Source organism: Carassius carassius, chromosome 8 (assembly GCF_963082965.1).
Source record: "Carassius carassius chromosome 8, fCarCar2.1, whole genome shotgun sequence".
Lineage (NCBI taxonomy): Eukaryota > Metazoa > Chordata > Actinopteri > Cypriniformes > Cyprinidae > Carassius > Carassius carassius.
In genome coordinates, this window is record NC_081762.1 from 19,373,581 (window position 1) to 19,396,821 (window position 23,241).

General features: G+C 37.6%; 1 protein-coding gene across 3 annotated transcripts in view; it reads left to right on the forward strand.

Moving 5' to 3' along the window:
- The window catches only part of elmo1 (engulfment and cell motility 1 (ced-12 homolog, C. elegans)), an 89,584-nt gene that overhangs the window by 49,541 nt on the left and 16,802 nt on the right, over window positions 1–23,241 (forward strand). For 2 of the 3 annotated variants that reach the window (XM_059556521.1, XM_059556522.1), the window contains exons 10-17: window positions 381–459; window positions 1,677–1,718; window positions 1,882–1,932; window positions 2,245–2,367; window positions 3,032–3,160; window positions 6,976–7,080; window positions 8,173–8,281; window positions 22,101–22,237. In XM_059556521.1, coding sequence (XP_059412504.1) covers window positions 381–459; window positions 1,677–1,718; window positions 1,882–1,932; window positions 2,245–2,367; window positions 3,032–3,160; window positions 6,976–7,080; window positions 8,173–8,281; window positions 22,101–22,237 — 775 coding nt within the window. The remainder of the gene's footprint in view (window positions 1–380; window positions 460–1,676; window positions 1,719–1,881; window positions 1,933–2,244; window positions 2,368–3,031; window positions 3,161–6,975; window positions 7,081–8,172; window positions 8,282–22,100; window positions 22,238–23,241) is intronic. The other variant, XM_059556523.1, reaches the window with a different exon arrangement.

Genomic DNA, 23,241 nt, shown 5'->3' on the forward strand with positions numbered 1-23,241 from the left:
GGACAATTGATCGCTCGAATTGAGATTATTTAAAGGAAAAGTTGAGCCAAAAATTGAAATGTCACTTATTTATCCATATGGCATTTTAAACTTCTATTGCTTTTTATTTTTTGTGGAACACAACTTTAATACAGTTTGAAGAATGTAATATAATGAAGGCATACAGTGACTGCCAGACTCCAGAAATGATAAAAATGCACCACATTATTGGACCATATAGCCAATGCAGCCAAGTGTGAATATGTATTTCTGGACATCAAGCTTTAGGTGCTTAACAAACCTTAGTAACTATACGCTTTTGTTGTAAACAATGTCAGTGTTTGTGAGCTTTGCCTTTAATTGCCACTCTTAGTTTTTGTTTTTTCCCTCTCTGGGAACAGGACGGATCAGGACATTCAGACTTACACCATCGCAGTGATTAATGCGTTGTTCCTCAAAGCCCCTGAGGACAAGAGACAGGTACAGCACATACACAAACCCATTTGTTTGTTGTTGTCTGGGCTAAATAATGACACTGTGTCTTCATCAGGCAAGACGTGAGAAAATGTCAAGTGAATCACTTCCATGTTTGTCTAAATTTTAGTTCTAACAAGCTGTGACTGTCAGTAGCATAAAACATCATTTTAGGCATTCAGGGCATTTTAGAAATTAAAATGACTTGATGCTGGAAACTTAGAGCTTAGAATGCAGTTCACTTGGTGAAAGGTTATGCAAATAGGTCACTTAATTTGGCATAATTGTGTATTTTGCACCTGTATGAGTGTATATTTGTGTCTTTGTAAGTGTGCAATTTGTGAGTTTTCCAGCTAAGGTCATTTCCTTTCAGCCTCCACTCACATTTAATGGCTGTTATTCTTAATAGCCAATTGAGTGGGTCAGACAACAATCTTTAAGTGTGTGGTCACATTCACTGTTATTCTGCAAATTTTACTAGGCAGAATCCAGTATTTTTAATAGGAATCCATGCAATTACAACTATCACATAAGAGCAGATTTCATAACAGGTTTAAGTTCGCACAAATTTTCTGTGTTGTCCAAGAATGAGCATCCATGGGAATTTTGTTTTATACATTGCCGACCTTTTTTTTGTCTGCAAAATGTCTCTGAAGCAACATTGATGTAGTTTTGATAAACTTAAGTGAAGGGAAAGTATAAAACTAGCTAGTATTATAAAGCTTTCGTAAGCAAAATTAGCCATATTGCTAACTCCCCTTAGACTTAGCCACTGAATTAAATCACCCCTCATTCCTTCAACCATTTGCCGCTCTCCAAAGATATGTCAGAAAACCTCAACATGCAAAATGAATGACCGACAGCGAGTCGGACGGAGTCTCCAATTGTTCAGATTGGCTAACACATGCTAACTGTTTACAGAGCCCAGGGCTGTGTGGTTTCTCAGGGCACCTATTTTTGAGATATCTGTCAGGTAGTTGGACATTTTATTGCGTGGTATTAAAAAATTGCTTACAGAGCAGCTTTAAGTAAGAGAGAGCGGGCTCGTGTAACTGCCTAAATATCCTAAATGTCGATTTACAGTTTCTTCAGGTCTGTTTTGCTGACCTCTCATTTCTGTTCTGCTAACAAAATGCCTCTGCTTTCTCTCGCTTCTTTTCCCTTCTTTTTTTCTGTCTCATTCTCTCATTATTCCTTCCCCCTCGCTGTGCTCGTAATGGTAGTTTGATGAGGACTATGTGAACATCCTTGATTGTCCTCTTACAGTAAGTGCTCTCTAGTTGAGGTAAAGCATCTGGAGGTGATTTAACTGCTATTTGACTGAGATGGTTCATATGTTTGTAGAGCTACACCTTTTGAAGAGGTCATTGGATATGTGTGTGTGGGTCTGTGAGAACTAAGGTGACTCAATGTTTTTTTTGATTGTAGGAGATGGCTCACATTCTAGCACAGAAGCAGCTGCGCTCAATCATCCTCAGCGTAAGTGCACAGTATACATATTACTAAAATAGTATGAGTAGTAACATAAACATCTCTCTCTGGTGTTGCTCTAATGTAATTAATGCAGGAAATATAAGAAAATATAATTTTCTTCAAGTCCCAGGAAAGCAGTAGGTAGTAGTAGTAGTAGTAGTAGTGTTATTATTTGCGTAGCTTCTTTCATACATAAAATGTAGATCAAAATGCTGATTATAAAACAAAAGAGATGTTTTAGAAAAGGAACGTAATATCTCTAAAGCAGTGCAATGGTCTTCATATGTCTAAAATTCTCTTTCACGCTTGATTTGTCAGAATGTGATCAGGAGTAACAAACCCATAAATGATGAAATGGCCCATCAGTTGTATGTGCTACAAGTTTTGACCTTTAACCTTTTGGAGGACCGCATGATGACAAAGATGGATCCTCAAGACCAGGTGAACCTCTGTCTGCAACTGTTCGGTCCTACTTATTATACTTATAAATAAATAAATTAATAAACATTAAATATTAATTTCAGTTTAATTATTTTTTACGGTCACACTTTTTTTTATGGTCCAATTCTCGCTATTAACAAAACATTAACTATGATTTTACCTCAATAAACCCCTAATTTGGTGCTTATTAATAGTTAGTGAGGTAGTTGTTAATTTTTAGAATTGGGTTGGATTAGGGATGTACAATATGGTCATGCAGAATATGTGCTTTATAACTAGTTATAAACAGCCAATATGTTAGGGATGGTGTTGGCGCAGTGGATAAAATACATGCCTTTGGTGTGAGAGACCCGGGTTTGAATCCACAAGACACTTAACCCCTAGTTGCTCCAGAGGCGTGCGACCTCTGACATATATAGCAATTGTAAGTCACTTTGGATAAAAGCGTCAGCTAAATGAAATGAATAAATGTTAATCATAGGCATGTTAATAAGAGACTAGTTAATAGCGAGAATTGGGCCCTATACTAAAGTGTTACCATTTTATTACTTTAAAAAAGAAAGAGTTATATGAGAAACATGTAGCTATTGTTGGCCTGTTGTTTTGATTGAGAGATGAGAATCAAGCTGTGTAATAATAAGGTTTTGTACCTTTGTTTCTATAGGCTCAGAGGGACATCATCTTTGAGCTACGCAGGATCGCTTTTGACGTTGAGTGTGAGTCGAACAACAGTGGCAGCATTGAGAAGCGCAAGTCCATGTACACCAGAGACTACAAAAAGCTGGGCTTCATCGTAAGTTTTCATACAAGACATTGCAATACATACACCCACACCCACATACATATATATATATATATAGAGCCTATATGTGATCGTTAAAATAGGGCCCTTTGACTGTCAGGTAGAACAGTGGTTCCCAACCTTTTTCCTTGGGGCCCCCCCATGTACATTTTTAACAATCCGTGAGTAATTTGAGTAATTCTGGAGCTATAATTGATTCTTCTTATGAGCATATAAAACAAAACAGCTTCTTGGAAAAAATTAAATATTGTAGTAGTTATAAACCAAGGTTTATTTTATTTCAGATTAACATTTGAGGGCAGCAATTGTATATTCATAATGTCAAAATAAAACCGACGTAATGTTACTTGAAGGCATTATAGCCTACTATTCCTGACAAACTTTCATGGTTGCAGTTAGTGTTACTACAGTAAATCCATGGTGAATGTTGCAGATCTGGACAGTGGATAGTTCATTCACGACACAATGTTTCTTCCTGGTTTCCATGCGCTGTTTGATCCGTTAATAACGGAGAAATGTGAATGTTTCTCTCTAGATCTCGCAGCGATGTTATTACTTCTGTGGCAAATTCAAATGCTTTCTTTACTGGATCTCTTATTAGCGCTGTGTAGTAACAGCGTCGCATGATCACGATCGGCTCGCGCTGCACTGGTCCAAACTGATAAACGGTCCGTCAACCACACAAGGATGATGTTTGCCATTTGATGTTGGGCACTGTTGTGGTCGCGCCGGCATCTCTTACATTATGAGCGCGCTTGCCACGCCAACGGCCTACATTTGAAATAATGAAATTGTAATTGAAATCGGCATTTTTAGCATATGATTTTTTTAAAACTTTGAAAAAATATTTTTATATAATATTATTAGTAGAACATTTTATGCATCTTTATTCACCTCAAAGCATATCCGCTCCCGCGCCCCCCCCTGTGAACTCTGGCGCTCCCCTGAGGGGGGCGCGGACCCCAGGTTGGGAACCAATGGGGTAGAAGCTCGCCCCAGTGCAGGCTCGGCAGAAGTACGGATCGAGGCCAAATAATGGCCGCAAGCACCTTTTTCAACACTAAAGTGACGAATGGGACACACTACGGTCTCATGGACTTAATGGACATGTGCGCGCAGGGGCCATTGTAAGTCTGCAAGACCAAAGTGCACATGAAGTGTTACATTTGGGACAGGGCCATAACTGTATTTAGTTTTGAATGAATCCATGTTTTGAACGAATCGTGTGAATCAATGATTCAAGCCCCATTAATAAAGAGAGCCGTTTACTTTATTCCTGAATGAATCTGCCGTTTCAACAAATCAAATGTAGACATTTACCGCCACCTGCTGGTAGTTTTAGTTTCTTCTTTAGAGTATCATTTTATAAATCAAAATTAAAAAAATAAATAAATATATAATGTTTAATATTTAATCAAGTGAGAATCAGTGGTGGAGATTGCCATTTCACCGAGGGTGCAATTGAAAAAGTCTCATTTAAGTTCAAACACCAAAAATTTAATAAGGCCTCAATCAACTAGCTGCAAGAGAAAATCCATGAACAGTTACCAAAACTTGTTTTATGACTATAGTTTTATTTATTTATTTAGCTAAAGCTGTTTGTCCCTAAATAATATCACTATAATTGCATAGTCAAAGCATTGTCTGAGTCCATTGAAGCTCGGCTAAGCTCAGAACATTCAGAGCTCTTTTATCAAATTAGTTTGACACATTTCACTTCAACAGAATATCCGGCACTCTCTCCTTTGCACATCAAAACAGGTCACCTCATCAGATATGACAGAAATGCCACCAGTCAATCTGTCATATTTTAAAACGATATTATGTGAATTTGTCAGACAGGTTTCAAGTAGGGTTTCAAGGGCTGGGCAATATCAATGATATATATATATATATAATTTCATTTTTATTTTGTTTGCAAGAAATTGTAAATTATTTTTTATTATTATTATTATTTCTGTTAGTAGTGGTAATATTTAGTTTTTGGTAGTTTTCTGTTTTCACTCAAACTTTAATGCTGACAATACTATTTAAAAAAAAAAAAATCCAAAACAGATACATTTTAATGAAAAATAAAAGCATTTTTACTAGTGGTCTTAAGCACCCCGCTGAATATCAAAGATTATCAAAAGGCTGAAAAAATATTAAAGTTTTAGGATTTAATAAATCTATTTAAAAAAAAATTGTAATAAAGTGTGAAGAAGAGTTAGAGGCAGGAAAGGCCTGTGTGCAGGAGCATATTACGGTCAGTGGCCTGAAGGGAACAAGACTGAAATTGTCATGTGCTTCTAAGCCCCTGTGAGCTTCTGAGGTTCACTAAGACCCCTTTCACAGTGCCGTGTGCTGTCTGAAGATAACACCTTCCCTAAATTCCTCCTGCGGTGTTAACACCTCCTCACACACACACACACACACACACACTCGTTTTTCCATGCCACCAATGTCAAATGACCGGTAGCTCTGAGGGTCTAGACACCATGTTCACAGCGTTTTAGGAGAAGTGTGGAGTTTGTTTCTCCCTGTTATCTGCTGTTAGGGAGCTGTGAAGACAGCAGTGTTGCTAATGAGGGCTGTGTTCCAACTCTCTCAGGGCATTGTCACATTGATGGATGGGAAATTGGTCTCCAGTGCCCTCACCACAGACATTTCTTTAAGTACTGTGCTCTGCCAGTGGACTCCGGCAGTGTTCAGAATGGAAATTAGCGTTTTGCATACTGTACTATACTGTTTTTACTGTATGCTACAGTATGTTTTATATAATATACTGTACATACACTATCCCTCAAAAAGACTGGCGTAGATGAGTAGATCTTAATGCTGCAAAAGATTTCTAAATTCTGTTCTTCTGAATTTGAGTTCATTAAAGAATCCTGGAAAAAAAAGTTTTGCGGTTTCCACAAAAATATTAAGCACAACTGTTTTTAACATTGATAGCAACAAGTATTGCTTTAGCTCCAAATCAGCGTATTAGAAAGCTTTCTGAAGGATCATCACTAGAATAATTGAAATTTTAAATATACATTGAAACAGAAAACAGTTCTTTTAAATTGTAATATTAATTTTTTTAACCAAAAATTCAGCTTTAGTGAACGTAAGTGTTGAATGTTGAACATAAGTGTAGTAAACATGTAGCACCGTTGCACTTTGGACATTCTGAGTTCGATTCCCAACTCGCAGACCTCTCCTGTTTCCTGTTTCCTGATCCCGTTCCCCTCTCTCTGTCCCACTTTGTTTCCTGTCCACTCACCGTCCTACCAGAATAAAGGTATAAAACACCAAAAAAAGATGATGTATTCAAAACTGCAAATGTACAAAGTTAGTATGCCCTTCCAAACATACCCTCTAGCTCTGTTTCTCTCTTTGTCTCGTAGTAAACCATGTTTCCACTCTCTCTGATTCCTCTATTCAGTGCAGCCCAGATCCACCAGGGTCCATCCGAAGGCAAGAACTTCCAAACCCAGCGTAATTAGCAACTGTAAATCCAGTCAGACAGCCACCAAGCCCTCATCCCCAAAGGCAACCATCCCACATTTTCTGAAAAGCGTAGATTAGTTTGAAGTAGACGGTCGAGTAGAGGGAGCCGATATCGCAGTCCTAGCATTTGCAGAAAGCTTGCTGGGTCTATGTCATCCATTGGGGATATGGACTCTTTCAGCAGTTTGTGCAGTGGAACCAATTTGACACTTGTCTTATCTCGACTTGGCCTCTCTGAATGCAATACGAGACTCTTGGCGTGATTACAATGCGAGTCATGTAGTCATGGCTGGAGTGTGTGTTTACTCTCGATCATGCTTGTGTTTGTGTAGAATCACGTGAATCCTGCAGTGGACTTCACTCAGATTCCTCCTGGGATGCTGGCTCTGGACAACATGCTCTATTTTGCCAGACACCATCAGGACGCTTATATCAGGGTAAGATGCGCTCACGTTACGTAGGTGTGGAATTGAGAAAATGCTTTTTATTTATAATTTTATTTATAGTCTGACTATTGCTCAGTTATCACCTCCTAAGCCAAGTGTTACCTCACTGAGTCATGCTTTTACATGAAAGGGTTAACTCACCGAAAAAAGAAAATTGTCATTAATTACTCACCCTCATGTCATTCCAAACCTGCAAGACCTTCGTTCATCTTCAGAACACATATTAAGATATTTTTTATGAAATCTGAGAGCTTTCTGACCCTCCATAGAACGCAACACAACTGACACGTTCAAGGCCCAGGGAGGTAGTAAGGACATGTTGCATCAGTGGTTCAACCGTAGTTTTATGAAGCTACGAGAATCCTTTTTGTGAACGATATGTCTTACGGATTTTAAAAGACAGGGTGAGTTAATGATATTTTCATTTTTGGCTGAACTATCCCTTTAGACGAGTTGTATTAAGGATAACATGAAATGAAATTCAACCTATCATTTTGTAAATACATGTTATAGGTTACATATGTTTAACAGTTTGTGCAAGAGTGCTGGAATGGAGTAAATCTTAATGGTAGATTTGTTTTTGTGTCTGGTTTCTCTGCTCTTACTGTTTAAAAAATAAAATTCTTATTCTCCTCCAAAATGCATCATCTACCCCTCTGTTCATACTCCTAGACTGAGTAAGGAAAGTGGAGTGGTGTTGAATGAGGACCGTTCTTGTCTCCTTGCATAACTCTTTAACTGTACTATTCCACTTCACTGCCCTCCACAGCTGTGTTCTGTGTCTCTTCAGCCCATCACTGCTTTCAGGCGATACCCTGATAAACACTAAAATACACTCAGTGCTCAGCATACACTCCAGCACCCTTACATTTAACAGGGTCTCATCATCACAGGTTCCAGGACAACCCCTCCTAACCTGAAATACACCTTATACAGTTTTTTTTCTTGTAGTTCTAGTTTATTTTTTCTATTTCTAGTTAATGTAAAGTAGTTTTTCCCTACAAAGCATTATGCTTTGATAGATTTATTGCTATTAAATGTACACATTTAGTTAACACATTTAATTCTGTCTGTATATTACAGATTGTACTGGAGAACAGCAGTCGTGAGGATAAACATGAATGTCCATTTGGGCGCAGTAGTATCGAACTGACGAAGATGCTGTGTGAAATTCTCAAAGTTGGAGAACTTCGTAAGTATCATTTTAAAACTTAAAAACTTTTTTTTTTTTCTTTTATTTACCACCGATTTGTGCCAGATGTCTCCATCGAGTTTCATAATTGAAAGAATCTTTTTGGTCTGTCTTTCTTTTTGTCTTTGTCTTTCTTCTACACATGTTGAGAGTGAACAGTAGCCAGCATTGAAGATAAAAGGCAACATTAGACTTTATAATTGTAGAGGAGTTCATAAATTAATAAAGTAAAGAGCCTAATGTTTGTCCTCTTCCACCTCTGCAGTGTCTCAGCTTTTATGTCTTGCTTTTATGTCTCAAGTTGAGGAGACCGCAGCAACCAGAGTTGTCTGGCGTGAGCTAATGCATAAGGATTGAGACCAGTCTGACTCAAATTCAAAGCAGGATGCTTGGTTATGTTGTTTCGACCTTGCACATAAGGGAAAGAGTAATGGAAAGTGGCAGGGAGAGACATATGATATATGTAGGTGAACAGGACAGAGAGGTGTGGGATAGATCTCCCTGTGAGTTGTTATATGTGTACTGATGTCACATAAACTTTTTTTAACAATGTCCTTACTACCTTTCTGGGTCTTGAATGTGGTAGTTGTGTCACTGTCAGTGGAGGGTCAGAAGGCTTTTGGATTTCATCAAAATTATCTTAATTTGTGTTCCAAAGGTGAACATAGGCCTTGCAAGTTTAGAACAACATGAGGGTGAGTAATTTATGATAGCATTTTCATTTTTGGGTGAACTGTGCCTCTAAGACACAGTATTAACATAGTGGCTATGTTCATGCAACTGGCCACTGGTTCTTAGATAAGTCTGTTGGATTTTTATTTTATTTTTTTATTAATGCTATTGTTCAACCTGCATGATTAATGGTATCGTTCATGTCCAGTGCAAGTCTACTCACTATAAAGAAATTAATATTCTAGTCATATACTATTAAATAAGAGTTTCTGCGCCCACATCCAACATTTCTACGAGATCTGAGATTCTCCTTTCCTACTCTAGAGTTCTGAGGATTCACAAATAACAAATACTTTGCTATATTCAGTCACGCACCATTTAATGTGGCACAGTTTAAGTGATTCATCACACATTTATTAAGCACAATATTGGGAGATTAATGAGCAGCCAGCAAAGCATTTTATTGTTTAAAAACTCCATTTGGTATTTTGATTCAAGTTAGCAGAGGAGAGGTTATTAGCACAACCTCACTGACAGCTTTTGGGCGTTATTGAACGGCAAGTATATTCTCTTTGGAGATTGCTCCACCATCCTGTCATCGGAAACTTAATTAAATGAACTTGCTGAGAAAGCTTAATGTTATTCCTCATTTAAAAGTAACGTGAGCATTTTAAAGCCAGGGCTGAGGTAAGACACTTCTTTTTTTTTTTTTTTTTACTAGGGGAAGAACACTTTTTGCCATTTGGCAGATATTTTCATTCAGAGAGAATAGTGAGGGTAGACTCTAGTTGTGACCCTTAAAAGTTGGGACCACTTCTCATTTGGTATCTTCTTCAAATAGACAAACATGGCCTAGAGATCTCTCAGACTGTGAATGCCAGCTTGTGTGCTCACCAATCCAGGAGGAGACCTGTCACACCTGTGAAAGCTCTGGAGAGTGCAGCAGTGTTGCAGATGATTGCTCATTTTATGTTAATTAAAGATTCCCAACACTTGTTTTAGCTTTTAGGTCATCATTTCCCTTCAATTATGCTGATACAACACCCTGTTGCAGGCAAACAATTCTAGCTGAACCATCTCTAAATACCCAGTCAATTTGCCCTTACTGGTGATAGATTTTTAATGGCATATCCCACATCACATTTAAATATGTTTTATCTAGCTGTGGCACAAGAGTTTCTGTTCGGCCGCTACTTCTTTCGCAGTCATGAATTATTTATGAGGAATCCAGGTGTCCCTGCTTCACCTCCTCTCAGAGAAGCGCTGAAAGTTTTATAGCTGTCCGTGTTTTTCCTGCAAAAGCTTTAATGGAATCTGCGCTGGTCAGGCGTCATGCAATGGCTTCCTATTTCAGTCTTTAAAAAGGCATATCTAATATTTATGAGAAGAATCAAAATGGCTACAGGCTGAAATGTCCTTGCTTATGCATTTATGGTGTTATTGCACTTTTACAAGGGGAGCAGAGTGGGGCGTTTCCACCTTATGTCAAAAAATTACATATTATTGATGCTCAGTACTGTGTATTTTGGGGCCAGCTACAGAGTTGGAATGATCATGTTAAGCACATGTGCATTACATGTGTCTGTGAAAAAAGAGCATATAATCTGGAAACCAGTGCATTCATTGACTTTGGGAATAAACATTTTGCAAAGATCCAATTTACATACCATCTAAATCATAAATATAGCAAAATGTCTGGTGCAGTGCCAATGTCCTGCAGAGTTTAGCCCGAACCATGAAAAAAAGCCTCACTTGTCTGTAGCCTTAGGCTGCATTTACACTGCAGGTCTTGATGCCCTAATCCGATTTTCTGACTATATCTGATTTTTTTGACGACACACTTACATCATCTTTTAAAAGTGTCCCGTATCCGATTTTTGCATTTACGCTATACACTGCTGAAACTACCAAACGTAGACGTTCTGACCCGGAAAAAGAAGTAAAACAGCACGAAATACAATGAATGCAGATGCAAATAAAATTATACAGTGTTTTGCTTTCCACAATATTTTTAAAAGTCAACAAAAAAATTGGCAAAACATTGGTCTCGTACAGCGGAGAAAAAAAAGAGGAGCCCTTGTTGCAGCCTGGGCGAATTTCGCACCTATAATAAGTCATGTGATCTCAGTTGGTGGTGTCCACCTGAGTTGACGTCACTTTTTTAATGACATATGACTCGCATTTACTGGGGAATATCCGATTTGTCTGCTTACATGGCACACGCAAATGCACGTATCCGATTCATATCCGATTTATTACCACATATGAATGAGGCCTGAATCTGATCTGAAAATATCGGAATTCATCGGAATAATAATAATGATTCTAAATGATATGATTTATTAACACTACAGTTTAAAAGTTAAGGTAGGTACTTTTTTGCATTTATTTGAGAAAGAAAGAATATTCTTAAATCTTACAATTTAAAATAAGTCTATTTTAATATAATTTAAAATGTAATTTATTTATTTGATGAAAAGCAGAATTTTCAGCATCATTACTCCAGCCTTCAGTATCACATGATGCTTCAGAAATTATTCTAACATGCTAATTTGCTGCTTAAGTGGTGATTAATATTTTTGTGGAAACCGTGATACTTTTTACAGGAAATTATGATAATTAGAAATTAAAAACGCCACATTTATTTGATAACTAACTTTGTAACATTATGAATGTCTTTACTGTCACATTTAGTCAATTGAATGCATCTTTGCATTCATAAATAAAAGTCCTTTTTTGCATTAATCAATAAATGTCCTTTCTTAAAAAAAAAAAAAAAAATCTACTGACCGCTAACTTTTGAAGATTATTTTATATAAAAATATATATTCAGTGAACCATTGTGTAAAATGCTAAATAATATTAACAATTTAAAACAATCCAGAGATGAATTGACTGCCAATTCTGGCCTTGCTTTGTATTATAATTTGTAAAACAATAACAGTGAACATGTCACAGTCTGATCACTTCGTCATCCATGGAGTTTGCTTTCAATAAACCCATGAGCATCAGTGATCTTCAGCTCTGCACAGATGATGCTGTGGGTTAACAGCATCAGGAATAGACTTGTCTGTAACTGTCTGCTTTATCTCACACCTCTCAGATGATGTTTTAGACATCCCTGCTGCTCCATCATGGGCTCCCTACTGAGATATGGCACATGCCTGGGCAAGCCTGAGGGATCAACTTTAAGTCTGTGGATGAAACCAGAACAGTTTTCCTTTCTGCATATTGACATAGAGCTCCCACATGTCTTGTTAAGTGTATTTGTTTAGTGGGAAATGTTCTCCTAGGAACATCTTCTGCTTCAGTACTTGCTGAGGCTCTTTTTCTCCTCCGTACAGAAGTTGGTGGATATGGATGTTGTTGTTGACAGGCTGTACTATTGAAGTGCCTCAGTTTCGCATCAGCTGTACTTTGTAATAAGACCACTCATGGCACAATGCACAAATGCTGACTAAAATACACACTGTGCGGGCAGTAACATGGAGAGGACGATGGACACTAGAGAGTCAAGTTGAGTTAAATGGAAATTTACACTGCCTTTGAAGTGATCCCTGCGGCTGATTCAGATTATAAGGTCCCATTAGCAGCTCAAAAAGAGGTTCAAAAGAACCACTAACATGTAGTATTTTGTCTACTTAAAGTCAATAATAGTTGAAGTTGAAAATAACAGGTTAAAGGGGTCTTGAACCATTTTAAGGCTGAGGATCACTTCGTGAATAGATGGGGCATAGAAGCCCTGTTGTATTGAGTACTGCATTTTAAGCCTGGTCTATAATACACATTATTATTATTATAGGCCAGGCATAAAATGCATATCAGTACCATATCAGTGAATTTACCTACTTTGTTTTGATGTATACACTGCAAAGCCATCAAATATCATTAGTAGTAAGTAGTAATTAATATTTATTTCTATAGCATCTTTCAACAAAATTGTCAAATGAAGAATAAAAAGGCATGACAATTTAAATTACAAATTAGACAAAAGCAAGTTTGAACAAGTGAGTTTTTAGCCGCACAGAGTCCATAGTTCTCGGTTTCAGAGGAAGAGTATTCTTATGTCTTCAATCTAAAACGTGGTACAACTAGCAGGATCTGATTTGAGGATCTCAGATTCCTACTAGCATTATAGGGTGTCAACATCTCTTTTCTATACACAGGGGCTTAACCACCATCACAAGAATTTTAAAATGAATTCTACATTTGACAGGGAGCCGATCTAAATACATTTAAATTGGGGTTACGTGAGAACTCTCTGATGACTAGGTTAAAAGCTTAGCAGCAGAATTTTGAATCACTTGTAGACGTTTGAGGGATGAATTACTAAAACAGGTTAAAAAAGAGTTTCAATAATCAAGGCAGGAGGAAATAAATGCATGTATAATCATTTCCATCTCTGCTGTGGACAAAACTGGCCTCAATTTTGCGATTTTTTTTTTTCTCTCAACTGATAAAAAACTATTATGAACCAAATAATTTACATGTTGATCAAAAATGAAGGCTGGTCCCATATGAACACCTAAATTAGGAAAGGTAGATTTAACAGAATGCAATAAAGAACCAAGGCTTTCCATCACTTTTGTGAGAGCACCAGCAAGAGCAGAGATAAGTACTTCTGTTTTTTCAGGATTTAACTGTAAATAATTATTTGTCATCCTGACGTTAATAGAGGTTATACAATTTTTAAAAGAGTAGACAATTTTGTATTTTCCTGTGACTTAAAATAAATATATAGTTGAATATCATCCCCATAGCAATGATAGCAGATGTCTTCAAAATTACATATCAGTTGCCCCAGAGGCATCAAATACAAAGCAAAAAGCAATGGGGCCAAAACAGAACCCTGGGGAACACCACAGGACACAGGTGCTGTTGATGAGGTATAAATTTGAACTATTACTGAAAAAGACCTGTCTGATAAGTATGATGTAAACCAACTCAGTGCTATTCCAGAGATGCCAACGTGCTGTCTAAGCCTCTCAACTAATATACAGTGATCAACTGTATCAAAAGCAGCATTGAGATCCAATAAAACCAGTACAGAGCATTCCCCTGCATCACCTTGCATTAACTAATCGTTTGAAACTCTGAGAAGAGCAGATTCAGTTGATTGCATACGATGAAAGCCAGATTGGAATTTATCACACATTATAACCATCTAAAACAGCTGAGAGCTGATTTACAACAACTTTTTCCAGGATCTTGGCTATAAAAGGTAACTTATAGCACTTTTTTCATTGCATGGCACGATTCTGCTTGGCACAGCACGACTCTGCTTGCATTTCCACTGCAGATAAGTACCGCTTTAGAGTGGGTGGGATTATTCAGATGTCTTACAGTTGCTCCGCCTCTACTGCCGCGACTCCATAAAAACTTCTTCATTTTGCGTCACCCCATCAAGCTCTCGCTGGATCCGTCCTCGGCTATCATCAAGAGGAACGTCTGTACTTATAGGTCTGTACTGCAGATCAGAGACTTATGAAAACGATGGTGTGGCTTCCCACATTCGCTCTGCATATCCTTGACAATAACATGGTCATTGTCTTACTGTACCTGCATGAATGATCATGTGACATGCATCGGTTTTAAAGTGTGGACAGAGATTCTTTCTGAAACGCTGTAAAAATGCCAGTGTAGACCAGGATCGTTTACATTTTAAAATGCCATTTTAAAACAAAAATGCATTAGTGTCAACAGGGCCTAATTTTACTACATTTTAATGTGGATGAGACAATAACTTAACTTTAATCAAATTTAAGAAGCTAAAGAAAAATATCAAAGATATAAGCTTGTCCCTTTTTTTATCACATTGCATTGTTCCAAACCAGTTGTCCATAGAGTGAAGTTAATGGGGTTCAAAACAACATTGGGCCCTATTTTCTTTAATTGTATTGACAAAAACAAAAAAGTATATATCTTCAAAAGATCTTTTGTTTTCCACAGAAGAAATGAAGTCTGTGTGAGTTAACTTCTCCATGTAGAAGTAAATATTAAAGTTGTCCCATTTTGGTGATGACAATTGAAGTTAAATTCTGAACAGTGTACGAAATGTCAGACTGCTGGAATGTCTATTCAGGACAGAATTAATGGATAAAAATTTTTATAGAAAATATGAGACAGCTGTACCATTGGTGTGGTCAAGTTTTCTCATGCAAAATAGATGAGTGAACAGATGCAGCTGCCATCAGCATCTCACTCACATTCAAACACACACTGACAAACACAGAGGTTCAGGACCAGTAGAACATTTGCTGTGCTTATAATGCACAGCATGATGGATTGAGTGTTGTGTGATTAAATAAAGACAATCCAGTTTATCTAGAAATAAAAATTAAAAGTGTGTGTATTTAAGGCTGTGTATGGTATTTTGTAGATTGACATGCAGTTATGGGAGTTAGTAGACTGGCGTGTTTATTATAGTTGGTGGATTTAAGTATGCTGATGATAGCTTGTGGATTGATGTTTGAGTATGAGACAAATGAACAGATTGGCAGCTGTCTCATCTGCATTGTATCATCAGTTGCTTACATCATGTTGGCAGACCTGCCTCAAGTTATATTTCTCCATGATCTCTCTGTTGAACATTTGCTTGAAGATAATTAAAAATATTCACTAAAAAGTAAAATCCATGTAATTACAATGGAATTACAAGTACAAGTACAATGAATTCCATGTAAAAGTAATGTAATGGGACCTAAACTTTAGAAGTACTTTAAAATATCTTCAAATTAAATTCCAAGTCTTTAGAAAAGTCATATGATTGTTTCTTTGTTGGATGCATTGCTTCTTTCCATGGCTTTCCATATTTTTGGGACTAGATTTCCCTCTGGAGATGTCACATGGTGTGTGATTTTGTGTAATGGCAATGATTATTTCATTCCCCTTGTCTTGATGGGTGTTCGCGCTTCATTGAAGAGACAGCATGGTATCCATCCGTGTAAATTCATCATTTCATTACAGTTTACCTCTCGCAGCTGTCATCTTGCCTTGATGTCTCATTGTTCTCTGTGTGATGTTTGAATGTCATCCTTAGGGTTTTCAGGCTTGTACTCACTTGTAATTTTGTTGTTTTCCTCCCCTAAGATGCATCTGTTTGTCTTCTTGTCTTGCTTAATTATCTGTGCCAAGAAATGACATGATCATGTTAGATTTGGAGAAACGCAGGGGTGGCCAATGCATCTGACAGTGTTACTGTCCTGTGACCTTCCTACAGATGCACCAGGATATGGACATATGGGTAAAATTTCTGGGCAGATTCCTAGTATGTAAGAAGATCCCGTGTCTTTTTTTAAAGACCACCCAGACAAGTCTTTGCTAAGTCTGTTATCTGGAAGGTCAGTTGTGTGATCCAGATTCTCAAAGATGAACCATTGTTCAATCATCAAGCTGCTCAGAGTTCAGTCTACCTCATGCAACTTGTATGAAGTGGCTGCATGTGTCTTCCACAGCAGACAGTTCAGACCAAATGATTTGTCTTTTTTGCTGGCCTGTTGTGGATGATTCACTTCTGCACTTTGTGGCTCGTCATTTGCCATGAGGCATCAGCAGATGGCCACTCCATTACATCATTTCTCTATAAACAACACATGAGTGAATCAATATCATGAAGAGTTTGTCGCAGTTAGACTTCCACATGTTGGTCCACATTTCACATCCTGTGTGGATTGCTGTGATAATTTTCAAAAGCAACACTACATTGGCTTCTCAAACTACTTTTGTAAAGTCAATTGTAAAATCAGTTGATTGGCAGGCCTATTATGCACTGAAAATATGTGATAAATGATGCGTTTTCATAGTTTTCATTTTTTATGAAAAAAGCTATGTGAGGAATCATAACTCATCATGCATTAAATGCTGGTATGATGCTGATTCATGGCAGACTCAGAGGGGGAGTATAGGAGGTCAGACATGACTGTGCTGACTGATTTAAGGTCATCTTGTCTGTTGCATAAAAAGTGCAACAGGTTTTTTAATGTGTATCTGACAACCCTTCTGCTTGCCCAACTAACCAGTTGACATGTTGAATTGTATGCTATTTACACTGCAGCTTTACACTGTGCTATTGTTGTTAGCCGGAGGGCATAAAGCCCATGTTAATACTCACACCATGCACATAATATCTCTGCCTCCTTATGCCTCAGTTATGTGTCAGTCATGGGAAACTGACTAAAATGATGTAATGATGTTATATGTTGTAATCATACTTGTGAATGTGGACATAATGGATAGGAGGTCTATAATATCTGCACAAATACTCCCATACATCTTAAGTGCTGTTGCTCTGCTGGTGCAGCATCCATGGAAATATGTCACTGAATTCTGCCATTTTTGCTCATGCAAACTTTTTGAGCTTATCACCCAAGTTGCAAATGACTAAAAACTTATAAGCTGCAGAAAGTACTATATATATATATATATATATTGACCCTCTTCGTTTGGGAATCACACCTTCTTCGCGGTCAAAAGTGACCGAAGCCTTGAAATGTTACTTTTTTTTTCTTCAGGAAAACCAATGTAATATGTTTTTGTTCAATAATATTTTTTTATTATTATGTATGATTTTTAGGGAATTTTATGATACTATGCAATATTTATACAACTTTAATGAGCTATTTTCTCCATTTTTATCTCTTTATTTATTTAAAAAATTTTAATAAATGCAATAGTTCACATTAAAATAGAGTGAAAATCCATTTTTTGATGTGAGAATTGGGCAATCTGGAGGCATTAAAAAAGTAAAAACTTGTGTAATGTTGCGTAACCTCTTGTATTAACACCCTATATAGATATATACAGAGGCTTTTGGGTTCCCATAGTTTTTTACACCTCATCTCTTCATTTTTTTTTAGGTTTTGCATTTAGATCTATATCTAGACATTCTAAAAGATTACTTTTTGTCAAGGTTTAGATATTTTTGGTTAGATAAGAATCAGGTTTTACATTATGATTACAGTCAAACATTAAAATCTTGTTAGAGAGGGAACACATAGAAAGCATTTTTGTTACTCAGTATTTGATCATTTAAAAAATCTAACAAAATAAGGAATGAAAAGTGATCATTCAAAACACTATACAAACATTTTGTAATTAGTTAATATTTTATTCAGTGTACTTAAATGTTAGAGAGAGAGAATGAGAATCTCTTTTGGATTTATGATTTATTGATTTTATTTCAGTAACTTGAAAAAAAAAAAGATTTTATTCTGATGCAGTCTTACCAGTTCATTTGTGTATGTGTGTGTGTGTGTGTGTAAGAGAGAGAGATAGAGAGAAAGCAAACATTTTGTTTTTTTGTTTTCATTTATTGATTTCACATATTCTCACAATGTGCTATCTTGCAGTGCTATCATTTCTATGTGTGTGTGAGTGTGTGTGTGTGAGAGAGAGCCCCTTTTGTATTTTTTCCATTTATTGATTGGTGTCTATTTTGTACTCCTGATATTCTGGAGAGTCACCCCTTGATTGCTGTACACTTTTTTTCCTGACCAGTGGCTGATTTGTAGTTTGTACCACCAAAAGATTCACTGAGTTTTCACATTTTTTCGTATTTTCCATTCATTTCCCATGTCTGTCATTTTTGACCGCGAAGAAGGTAAGTGTGACTATTTTTTTTTTGGACTCTTTAACATATCCAAATCATGTCCATGATTTTTTTTGTGTGTTCATATTGCTAATGTGACAAAAGTCACCAAGTGTCATCTCATTCCGTTGAACCTACGATTTTTAAAATTTCAAAATATAATAATTTTGGGTCAAAAATGACCGAAGAGGGCCAGAGGGTTAAAATAATTTTTATTACTTTTCCCCTTTCTGGGTTCATTATAGTTTAAACATATACTAGTAGGGGTTAATGGCCTCCTTGGGTGTCCCTTGACTTCTAGACAAATTGGGAAGGATTTTGCACGGCTTTGAAGATAAATGGTCAGGAAGATCTTTTAGGATCCTTTAGTTATAATATGAGAAAACATTCTGGTTTAATGAGATTCTGCATTCAGCATGTCTGCCAGCTAGAGTTGTGGAGTTGCGTCAGACCGTTTAAACTGTCCAAATCTGTGAGCTCAGGGCTTAGGTGAGAGCCAAAGTGACTCTGACATTTCATTCCTCAGAATGCGGGAGCTGATAGTGTTGCCCTCCCCTTCAGCACACCCTTGAACTCCTCGGACTTCTGAAGGAGAAGGAAAATATTACAATGAATCAGTTGGAGCCATCCCAAAGGAACAGGCCCTGTGACTATGCCGGTCTGGTGGATTGAGTCTAAGATTGACCGGTCCACGTGACATCACACTCAATGAAAGCCCCATTGCCCCTTCAGGCATCATTCATTATACTGTGAAGTTTCAATTTATACCTAGCCAATGCAATTACTGGCCAACTGCAGGGGCTTTCAATTCCCCTAAATGAGAACCTCAAACAGTGGCTCTCATTCAAAGCAACCATTCCACTCGAGCAGTGCTTGTATTAAAGCAGCATAGCTGACACACACATAGGCGCTTGCTGCCGCAGGGCCTCAGGGTGAAAGCCAGAGTTTCATTTTCACCTTGACTGCTGCTGTTTATGAACACAATAATGGCACCTTCCGTTTTTATAGCGCTCTCCCAGACTTTAATTTCCCACGCAGCCATTCTGATTTGATTCAAGCTTTTTTATAAAGCACTAATCTCACATAGATCATCACAGAGCTCTCATTCCATAATCCAGCTTTGGTAATATCCCGGGGGCGGGGGGTGGGGGGGGGGGGGTCCTTTGGGGATCATTTATGAACTGGCGAGATGAAGAACAAAATCTCTTTCTTATCATTCGTATGAGGGTAATCAGGCAACATCTCATCCATCTATATGCCATTTCTGTTTACATAGCATTTTATGTACTTGTAAGCCTAGTAAGAGGCTAATAGGAGTCAAGACCAAACCCTCCGAGACCCATGCCACTATCGTACCTGCTATGACTGCTAAGACCAATACCCCTTGATGCTTGTCAGTCAAAGAACCATTATAATGAACTGAAAAAGAGAAATGCTGAATATATTGATTGTAGTGGGACCCAGATCCATTTACATGTATTCATTTAGAAGACGGTTTTATTCAAACAGACTTAGATATGAGGGATACAACAAAGCAATTTCCTTGTGGGGAAAAGGGAGATGAGAAGTTCCAGAAATATGGGACACCATGAGACAAAAGAAAGAGAATAATGTGAGTTTCTCTACAAGTAAGAAAGTTTCAAAAGTAACAACTGTAAGTCAAATGTTCACAGAAGAATCTTTTTTGGAGAAAGACTTGAGATGATTCAGACCTAAGACTGTAAAGGCCTAGACAGGAAGTGGACATTAAAGAACAAGCAGAGATGAAATCCAAATATGGTATCGCCTGCATGTGGGCCACTTGAACACACCTCAAAGACTACAGCCAATGTCCAACTAGAATGTATAGGGCCTTTCATACTGCGGGAACCTTTCATAGTAGCAGAACTAATTGTGAAACTATCCTCTTTTTGGCATTTTTGCACCATCGGAACTGGGACCGTTTTTAGTAATGGACTGTTTTTATCAAGAAACAAATTAGCTAATACTCCGGAGCAGGGTCTAACCAGCGCAACTAGTGCTACCCGCATGATTTAAAAAGCTGTGTAAACATACTGTAAATACTGTGGCAACTTATTTTGCAAGTATGATGAACAGCGATAGATGGGTGGACGCTGAAGTGCAGGCACTTGTAGCAAATGTAGCACTGCCAGTTGTCGTTGAAGATTCTTAGTTTTTTCCTTCCGTTCTTTTAGGTGCTGTACGTATACAGTATGTTGACATTCCATATCCATTTTTGTGAAACCTGCAAGACGCAACAAAAACACAGCTCCAATCACTGCATCCTCCAACCTCCTGTTGTTAACTTTGTTTTTCTTTGTTAACGTTGTTGAATGCTGTGCACAAATGACGTTCCTGTCGACCGGCTTACGTCACTTCTTATTACACAGTCAGTGTGAATGCAACCCTTTAAATGGTACTGGGAAATAGATTGCGCAAAGTTGTCCCAGTACTTTAGTACTGTACATTTAGTTCTGGAACTAAAGCGGTGTGAAAGGCCCTTAGGTTCTATGCATGCATGAAAGACAAAAGAAGTCTCCATACCAGCAGATGGCAGTAGTCTGGATCCATTAGTTAAAAAAGAGAAACCAGAAGAGCTAGGACTGCGGATACAAAAAAGTAAACAAAGCACCGTTGCTGACCATTTTCTTTATCCTGATAGATGGGTTTGTAAAATAATTTCAAGCTGCAAATGGTATTGGCATTGTCAGCCCTTGGTCTTGATAGTTGTAAACTGACTTCTTTTTTTGTTTTTGTTCTCGTGCACAGGTTCTTTAAACTGAACAGCTGAACATGCTCCATTATCCAAACATGCTTAATTATCCAAAGACGCCTAAAAAACTAGGCCGACAGCTGCTCAGTGACAGCCTATTATAAAACCCAGATCAGACGTAATGAAAACCTGAAAATGGGCCACCTTTATGTGATCTTAGTAGGTCTCCAGACCAAGACCACATGTAACAAAAAACTAGTACAGCATGATGATATTTATTTTTTGGGGGGAACAGAGAGAAACTCTTAAGGCTCTTGAGAATTTTGAGAAAAATTTTTTTTTTTTGATTTCTGAATTATGAAGAACAGTGACTGGCAGACAGGGGAATGCAGTGAAGGAAAACACAGCTATAAAAATGCCATTTTTAACCAACTGTTCACATTCACTTCAAATGTGTAGGTGTCCTGAGAGCCAAGCGTGTGCTTCTTTTGCTTGAGAATAATCGCCTGCTCTGCCAAGAGGCTCTTTCAGAGAGATGCATCGTGAGGTAGCACCATTCGTTCCCTGCGATATCTGATGTGTCAGTGCAATGGAAGCCCATGTGAGGGCTGAAGCTGGCAAAGAAAGCAGACACGTGAGCCTCCTTAAAAGTTCATGCTCAAAGTCCCTGTTGGAGAGTCAGAAGTTCTATTGAGGCTTACACGCTGATCAACATTAATAAAGGGTTTAGTTTAGTCATAAGTTACGAATATTGCTGCTTTACCTTATAAATCTACCTTCTTCAGGTGGATTGCTGTGCAGCATTTGACAATATAAACACTCACTTTGTCTCATTTGTTTGTTCACAGCCAGCGAAAACTGCCATGACTTCCACCCGATGTTTTTCACCCACGACCGCTCATTTGAGGAGTTCTTTTGCATCTGTATCCAACTACTCAACAAAACCTGGAAAGAGATGAGAGCCACTTCTGAAGACTTCAATAAGGTAAGAGCAACCCTTTTGATTGAGACTCTGCACCTGTGACTAACTCAACATCAGTCACCCTTTACCTTACTTTGTTTTGTTTGTTCACTTTCTCTTGAGTTTTCTATGTTATTTTCTCATCTTCCCCTCACATCTTCCTGGTCACCAATATGGTTTCTTGATTTGCCTATGCTAGGGTTTCATGATAGCAAAATTTAAGTAGTCAATACCAGTATCCTTAAAACTTGATACCATTTTCAGAACCATAGCATTATCTAATATGCTAGTGAACACAGCCCTAAAATTTTGATGCATTTACACAGACATTTACATTGATAAAAATTTGTTTATCAGCCAATCAAGCTTAGTTATCAGCCAATTGGTCTATCACTATTTCACACTACTTGGAAAGGTATGGCTTGGAAAGTTAGTCATTTTCTGGTGAAAATGATAGCTCCAGGCTCTTGGCAGAGGCAAACTTTTTTCCTGGTAAAAGAGGTGGATGAGATTTGCTAGGCTGTTGTTTATGTAATTATGACAATCACACAGCAAACTTGTCCCAAAGTTGTAGCATAGGATAAAAGACCATCTTGTGTAAAGCTGTATATTTGAGCTTAATTAAGATTCATGGACATGAAAACTTATTTTTAAAATATCTCCCTGGAGCATGTCTCTCTGGACACTGTGATTAAATTCATCATCCTTTTGTTTTCTTATATGAGCAGGCAGCACATCTGAGAAAACCTGCTCGTTTTTGCCCCTCGTCTGTATTCCTGCCTCATTATAAATAGGCTTGTTGAAAATAGAGATAAAACTGCTGTTTAATCTGGTGATCAGAACTCCCAATTCTTTCTTTCTGACAGTGAGCACACTGCACACTTTTTTTTTTTTTTTTTTTTACTTTACTTGAGGGATGAAAAGTTGCCATAAGTAGACTGATTTGTTTCAGGTTCTTTTGATGGTAGCAAGAAGGTTGAGATGGTCAAATGCACAAATCAAAACTTTAGTCTTATCAAGCTCTTGTT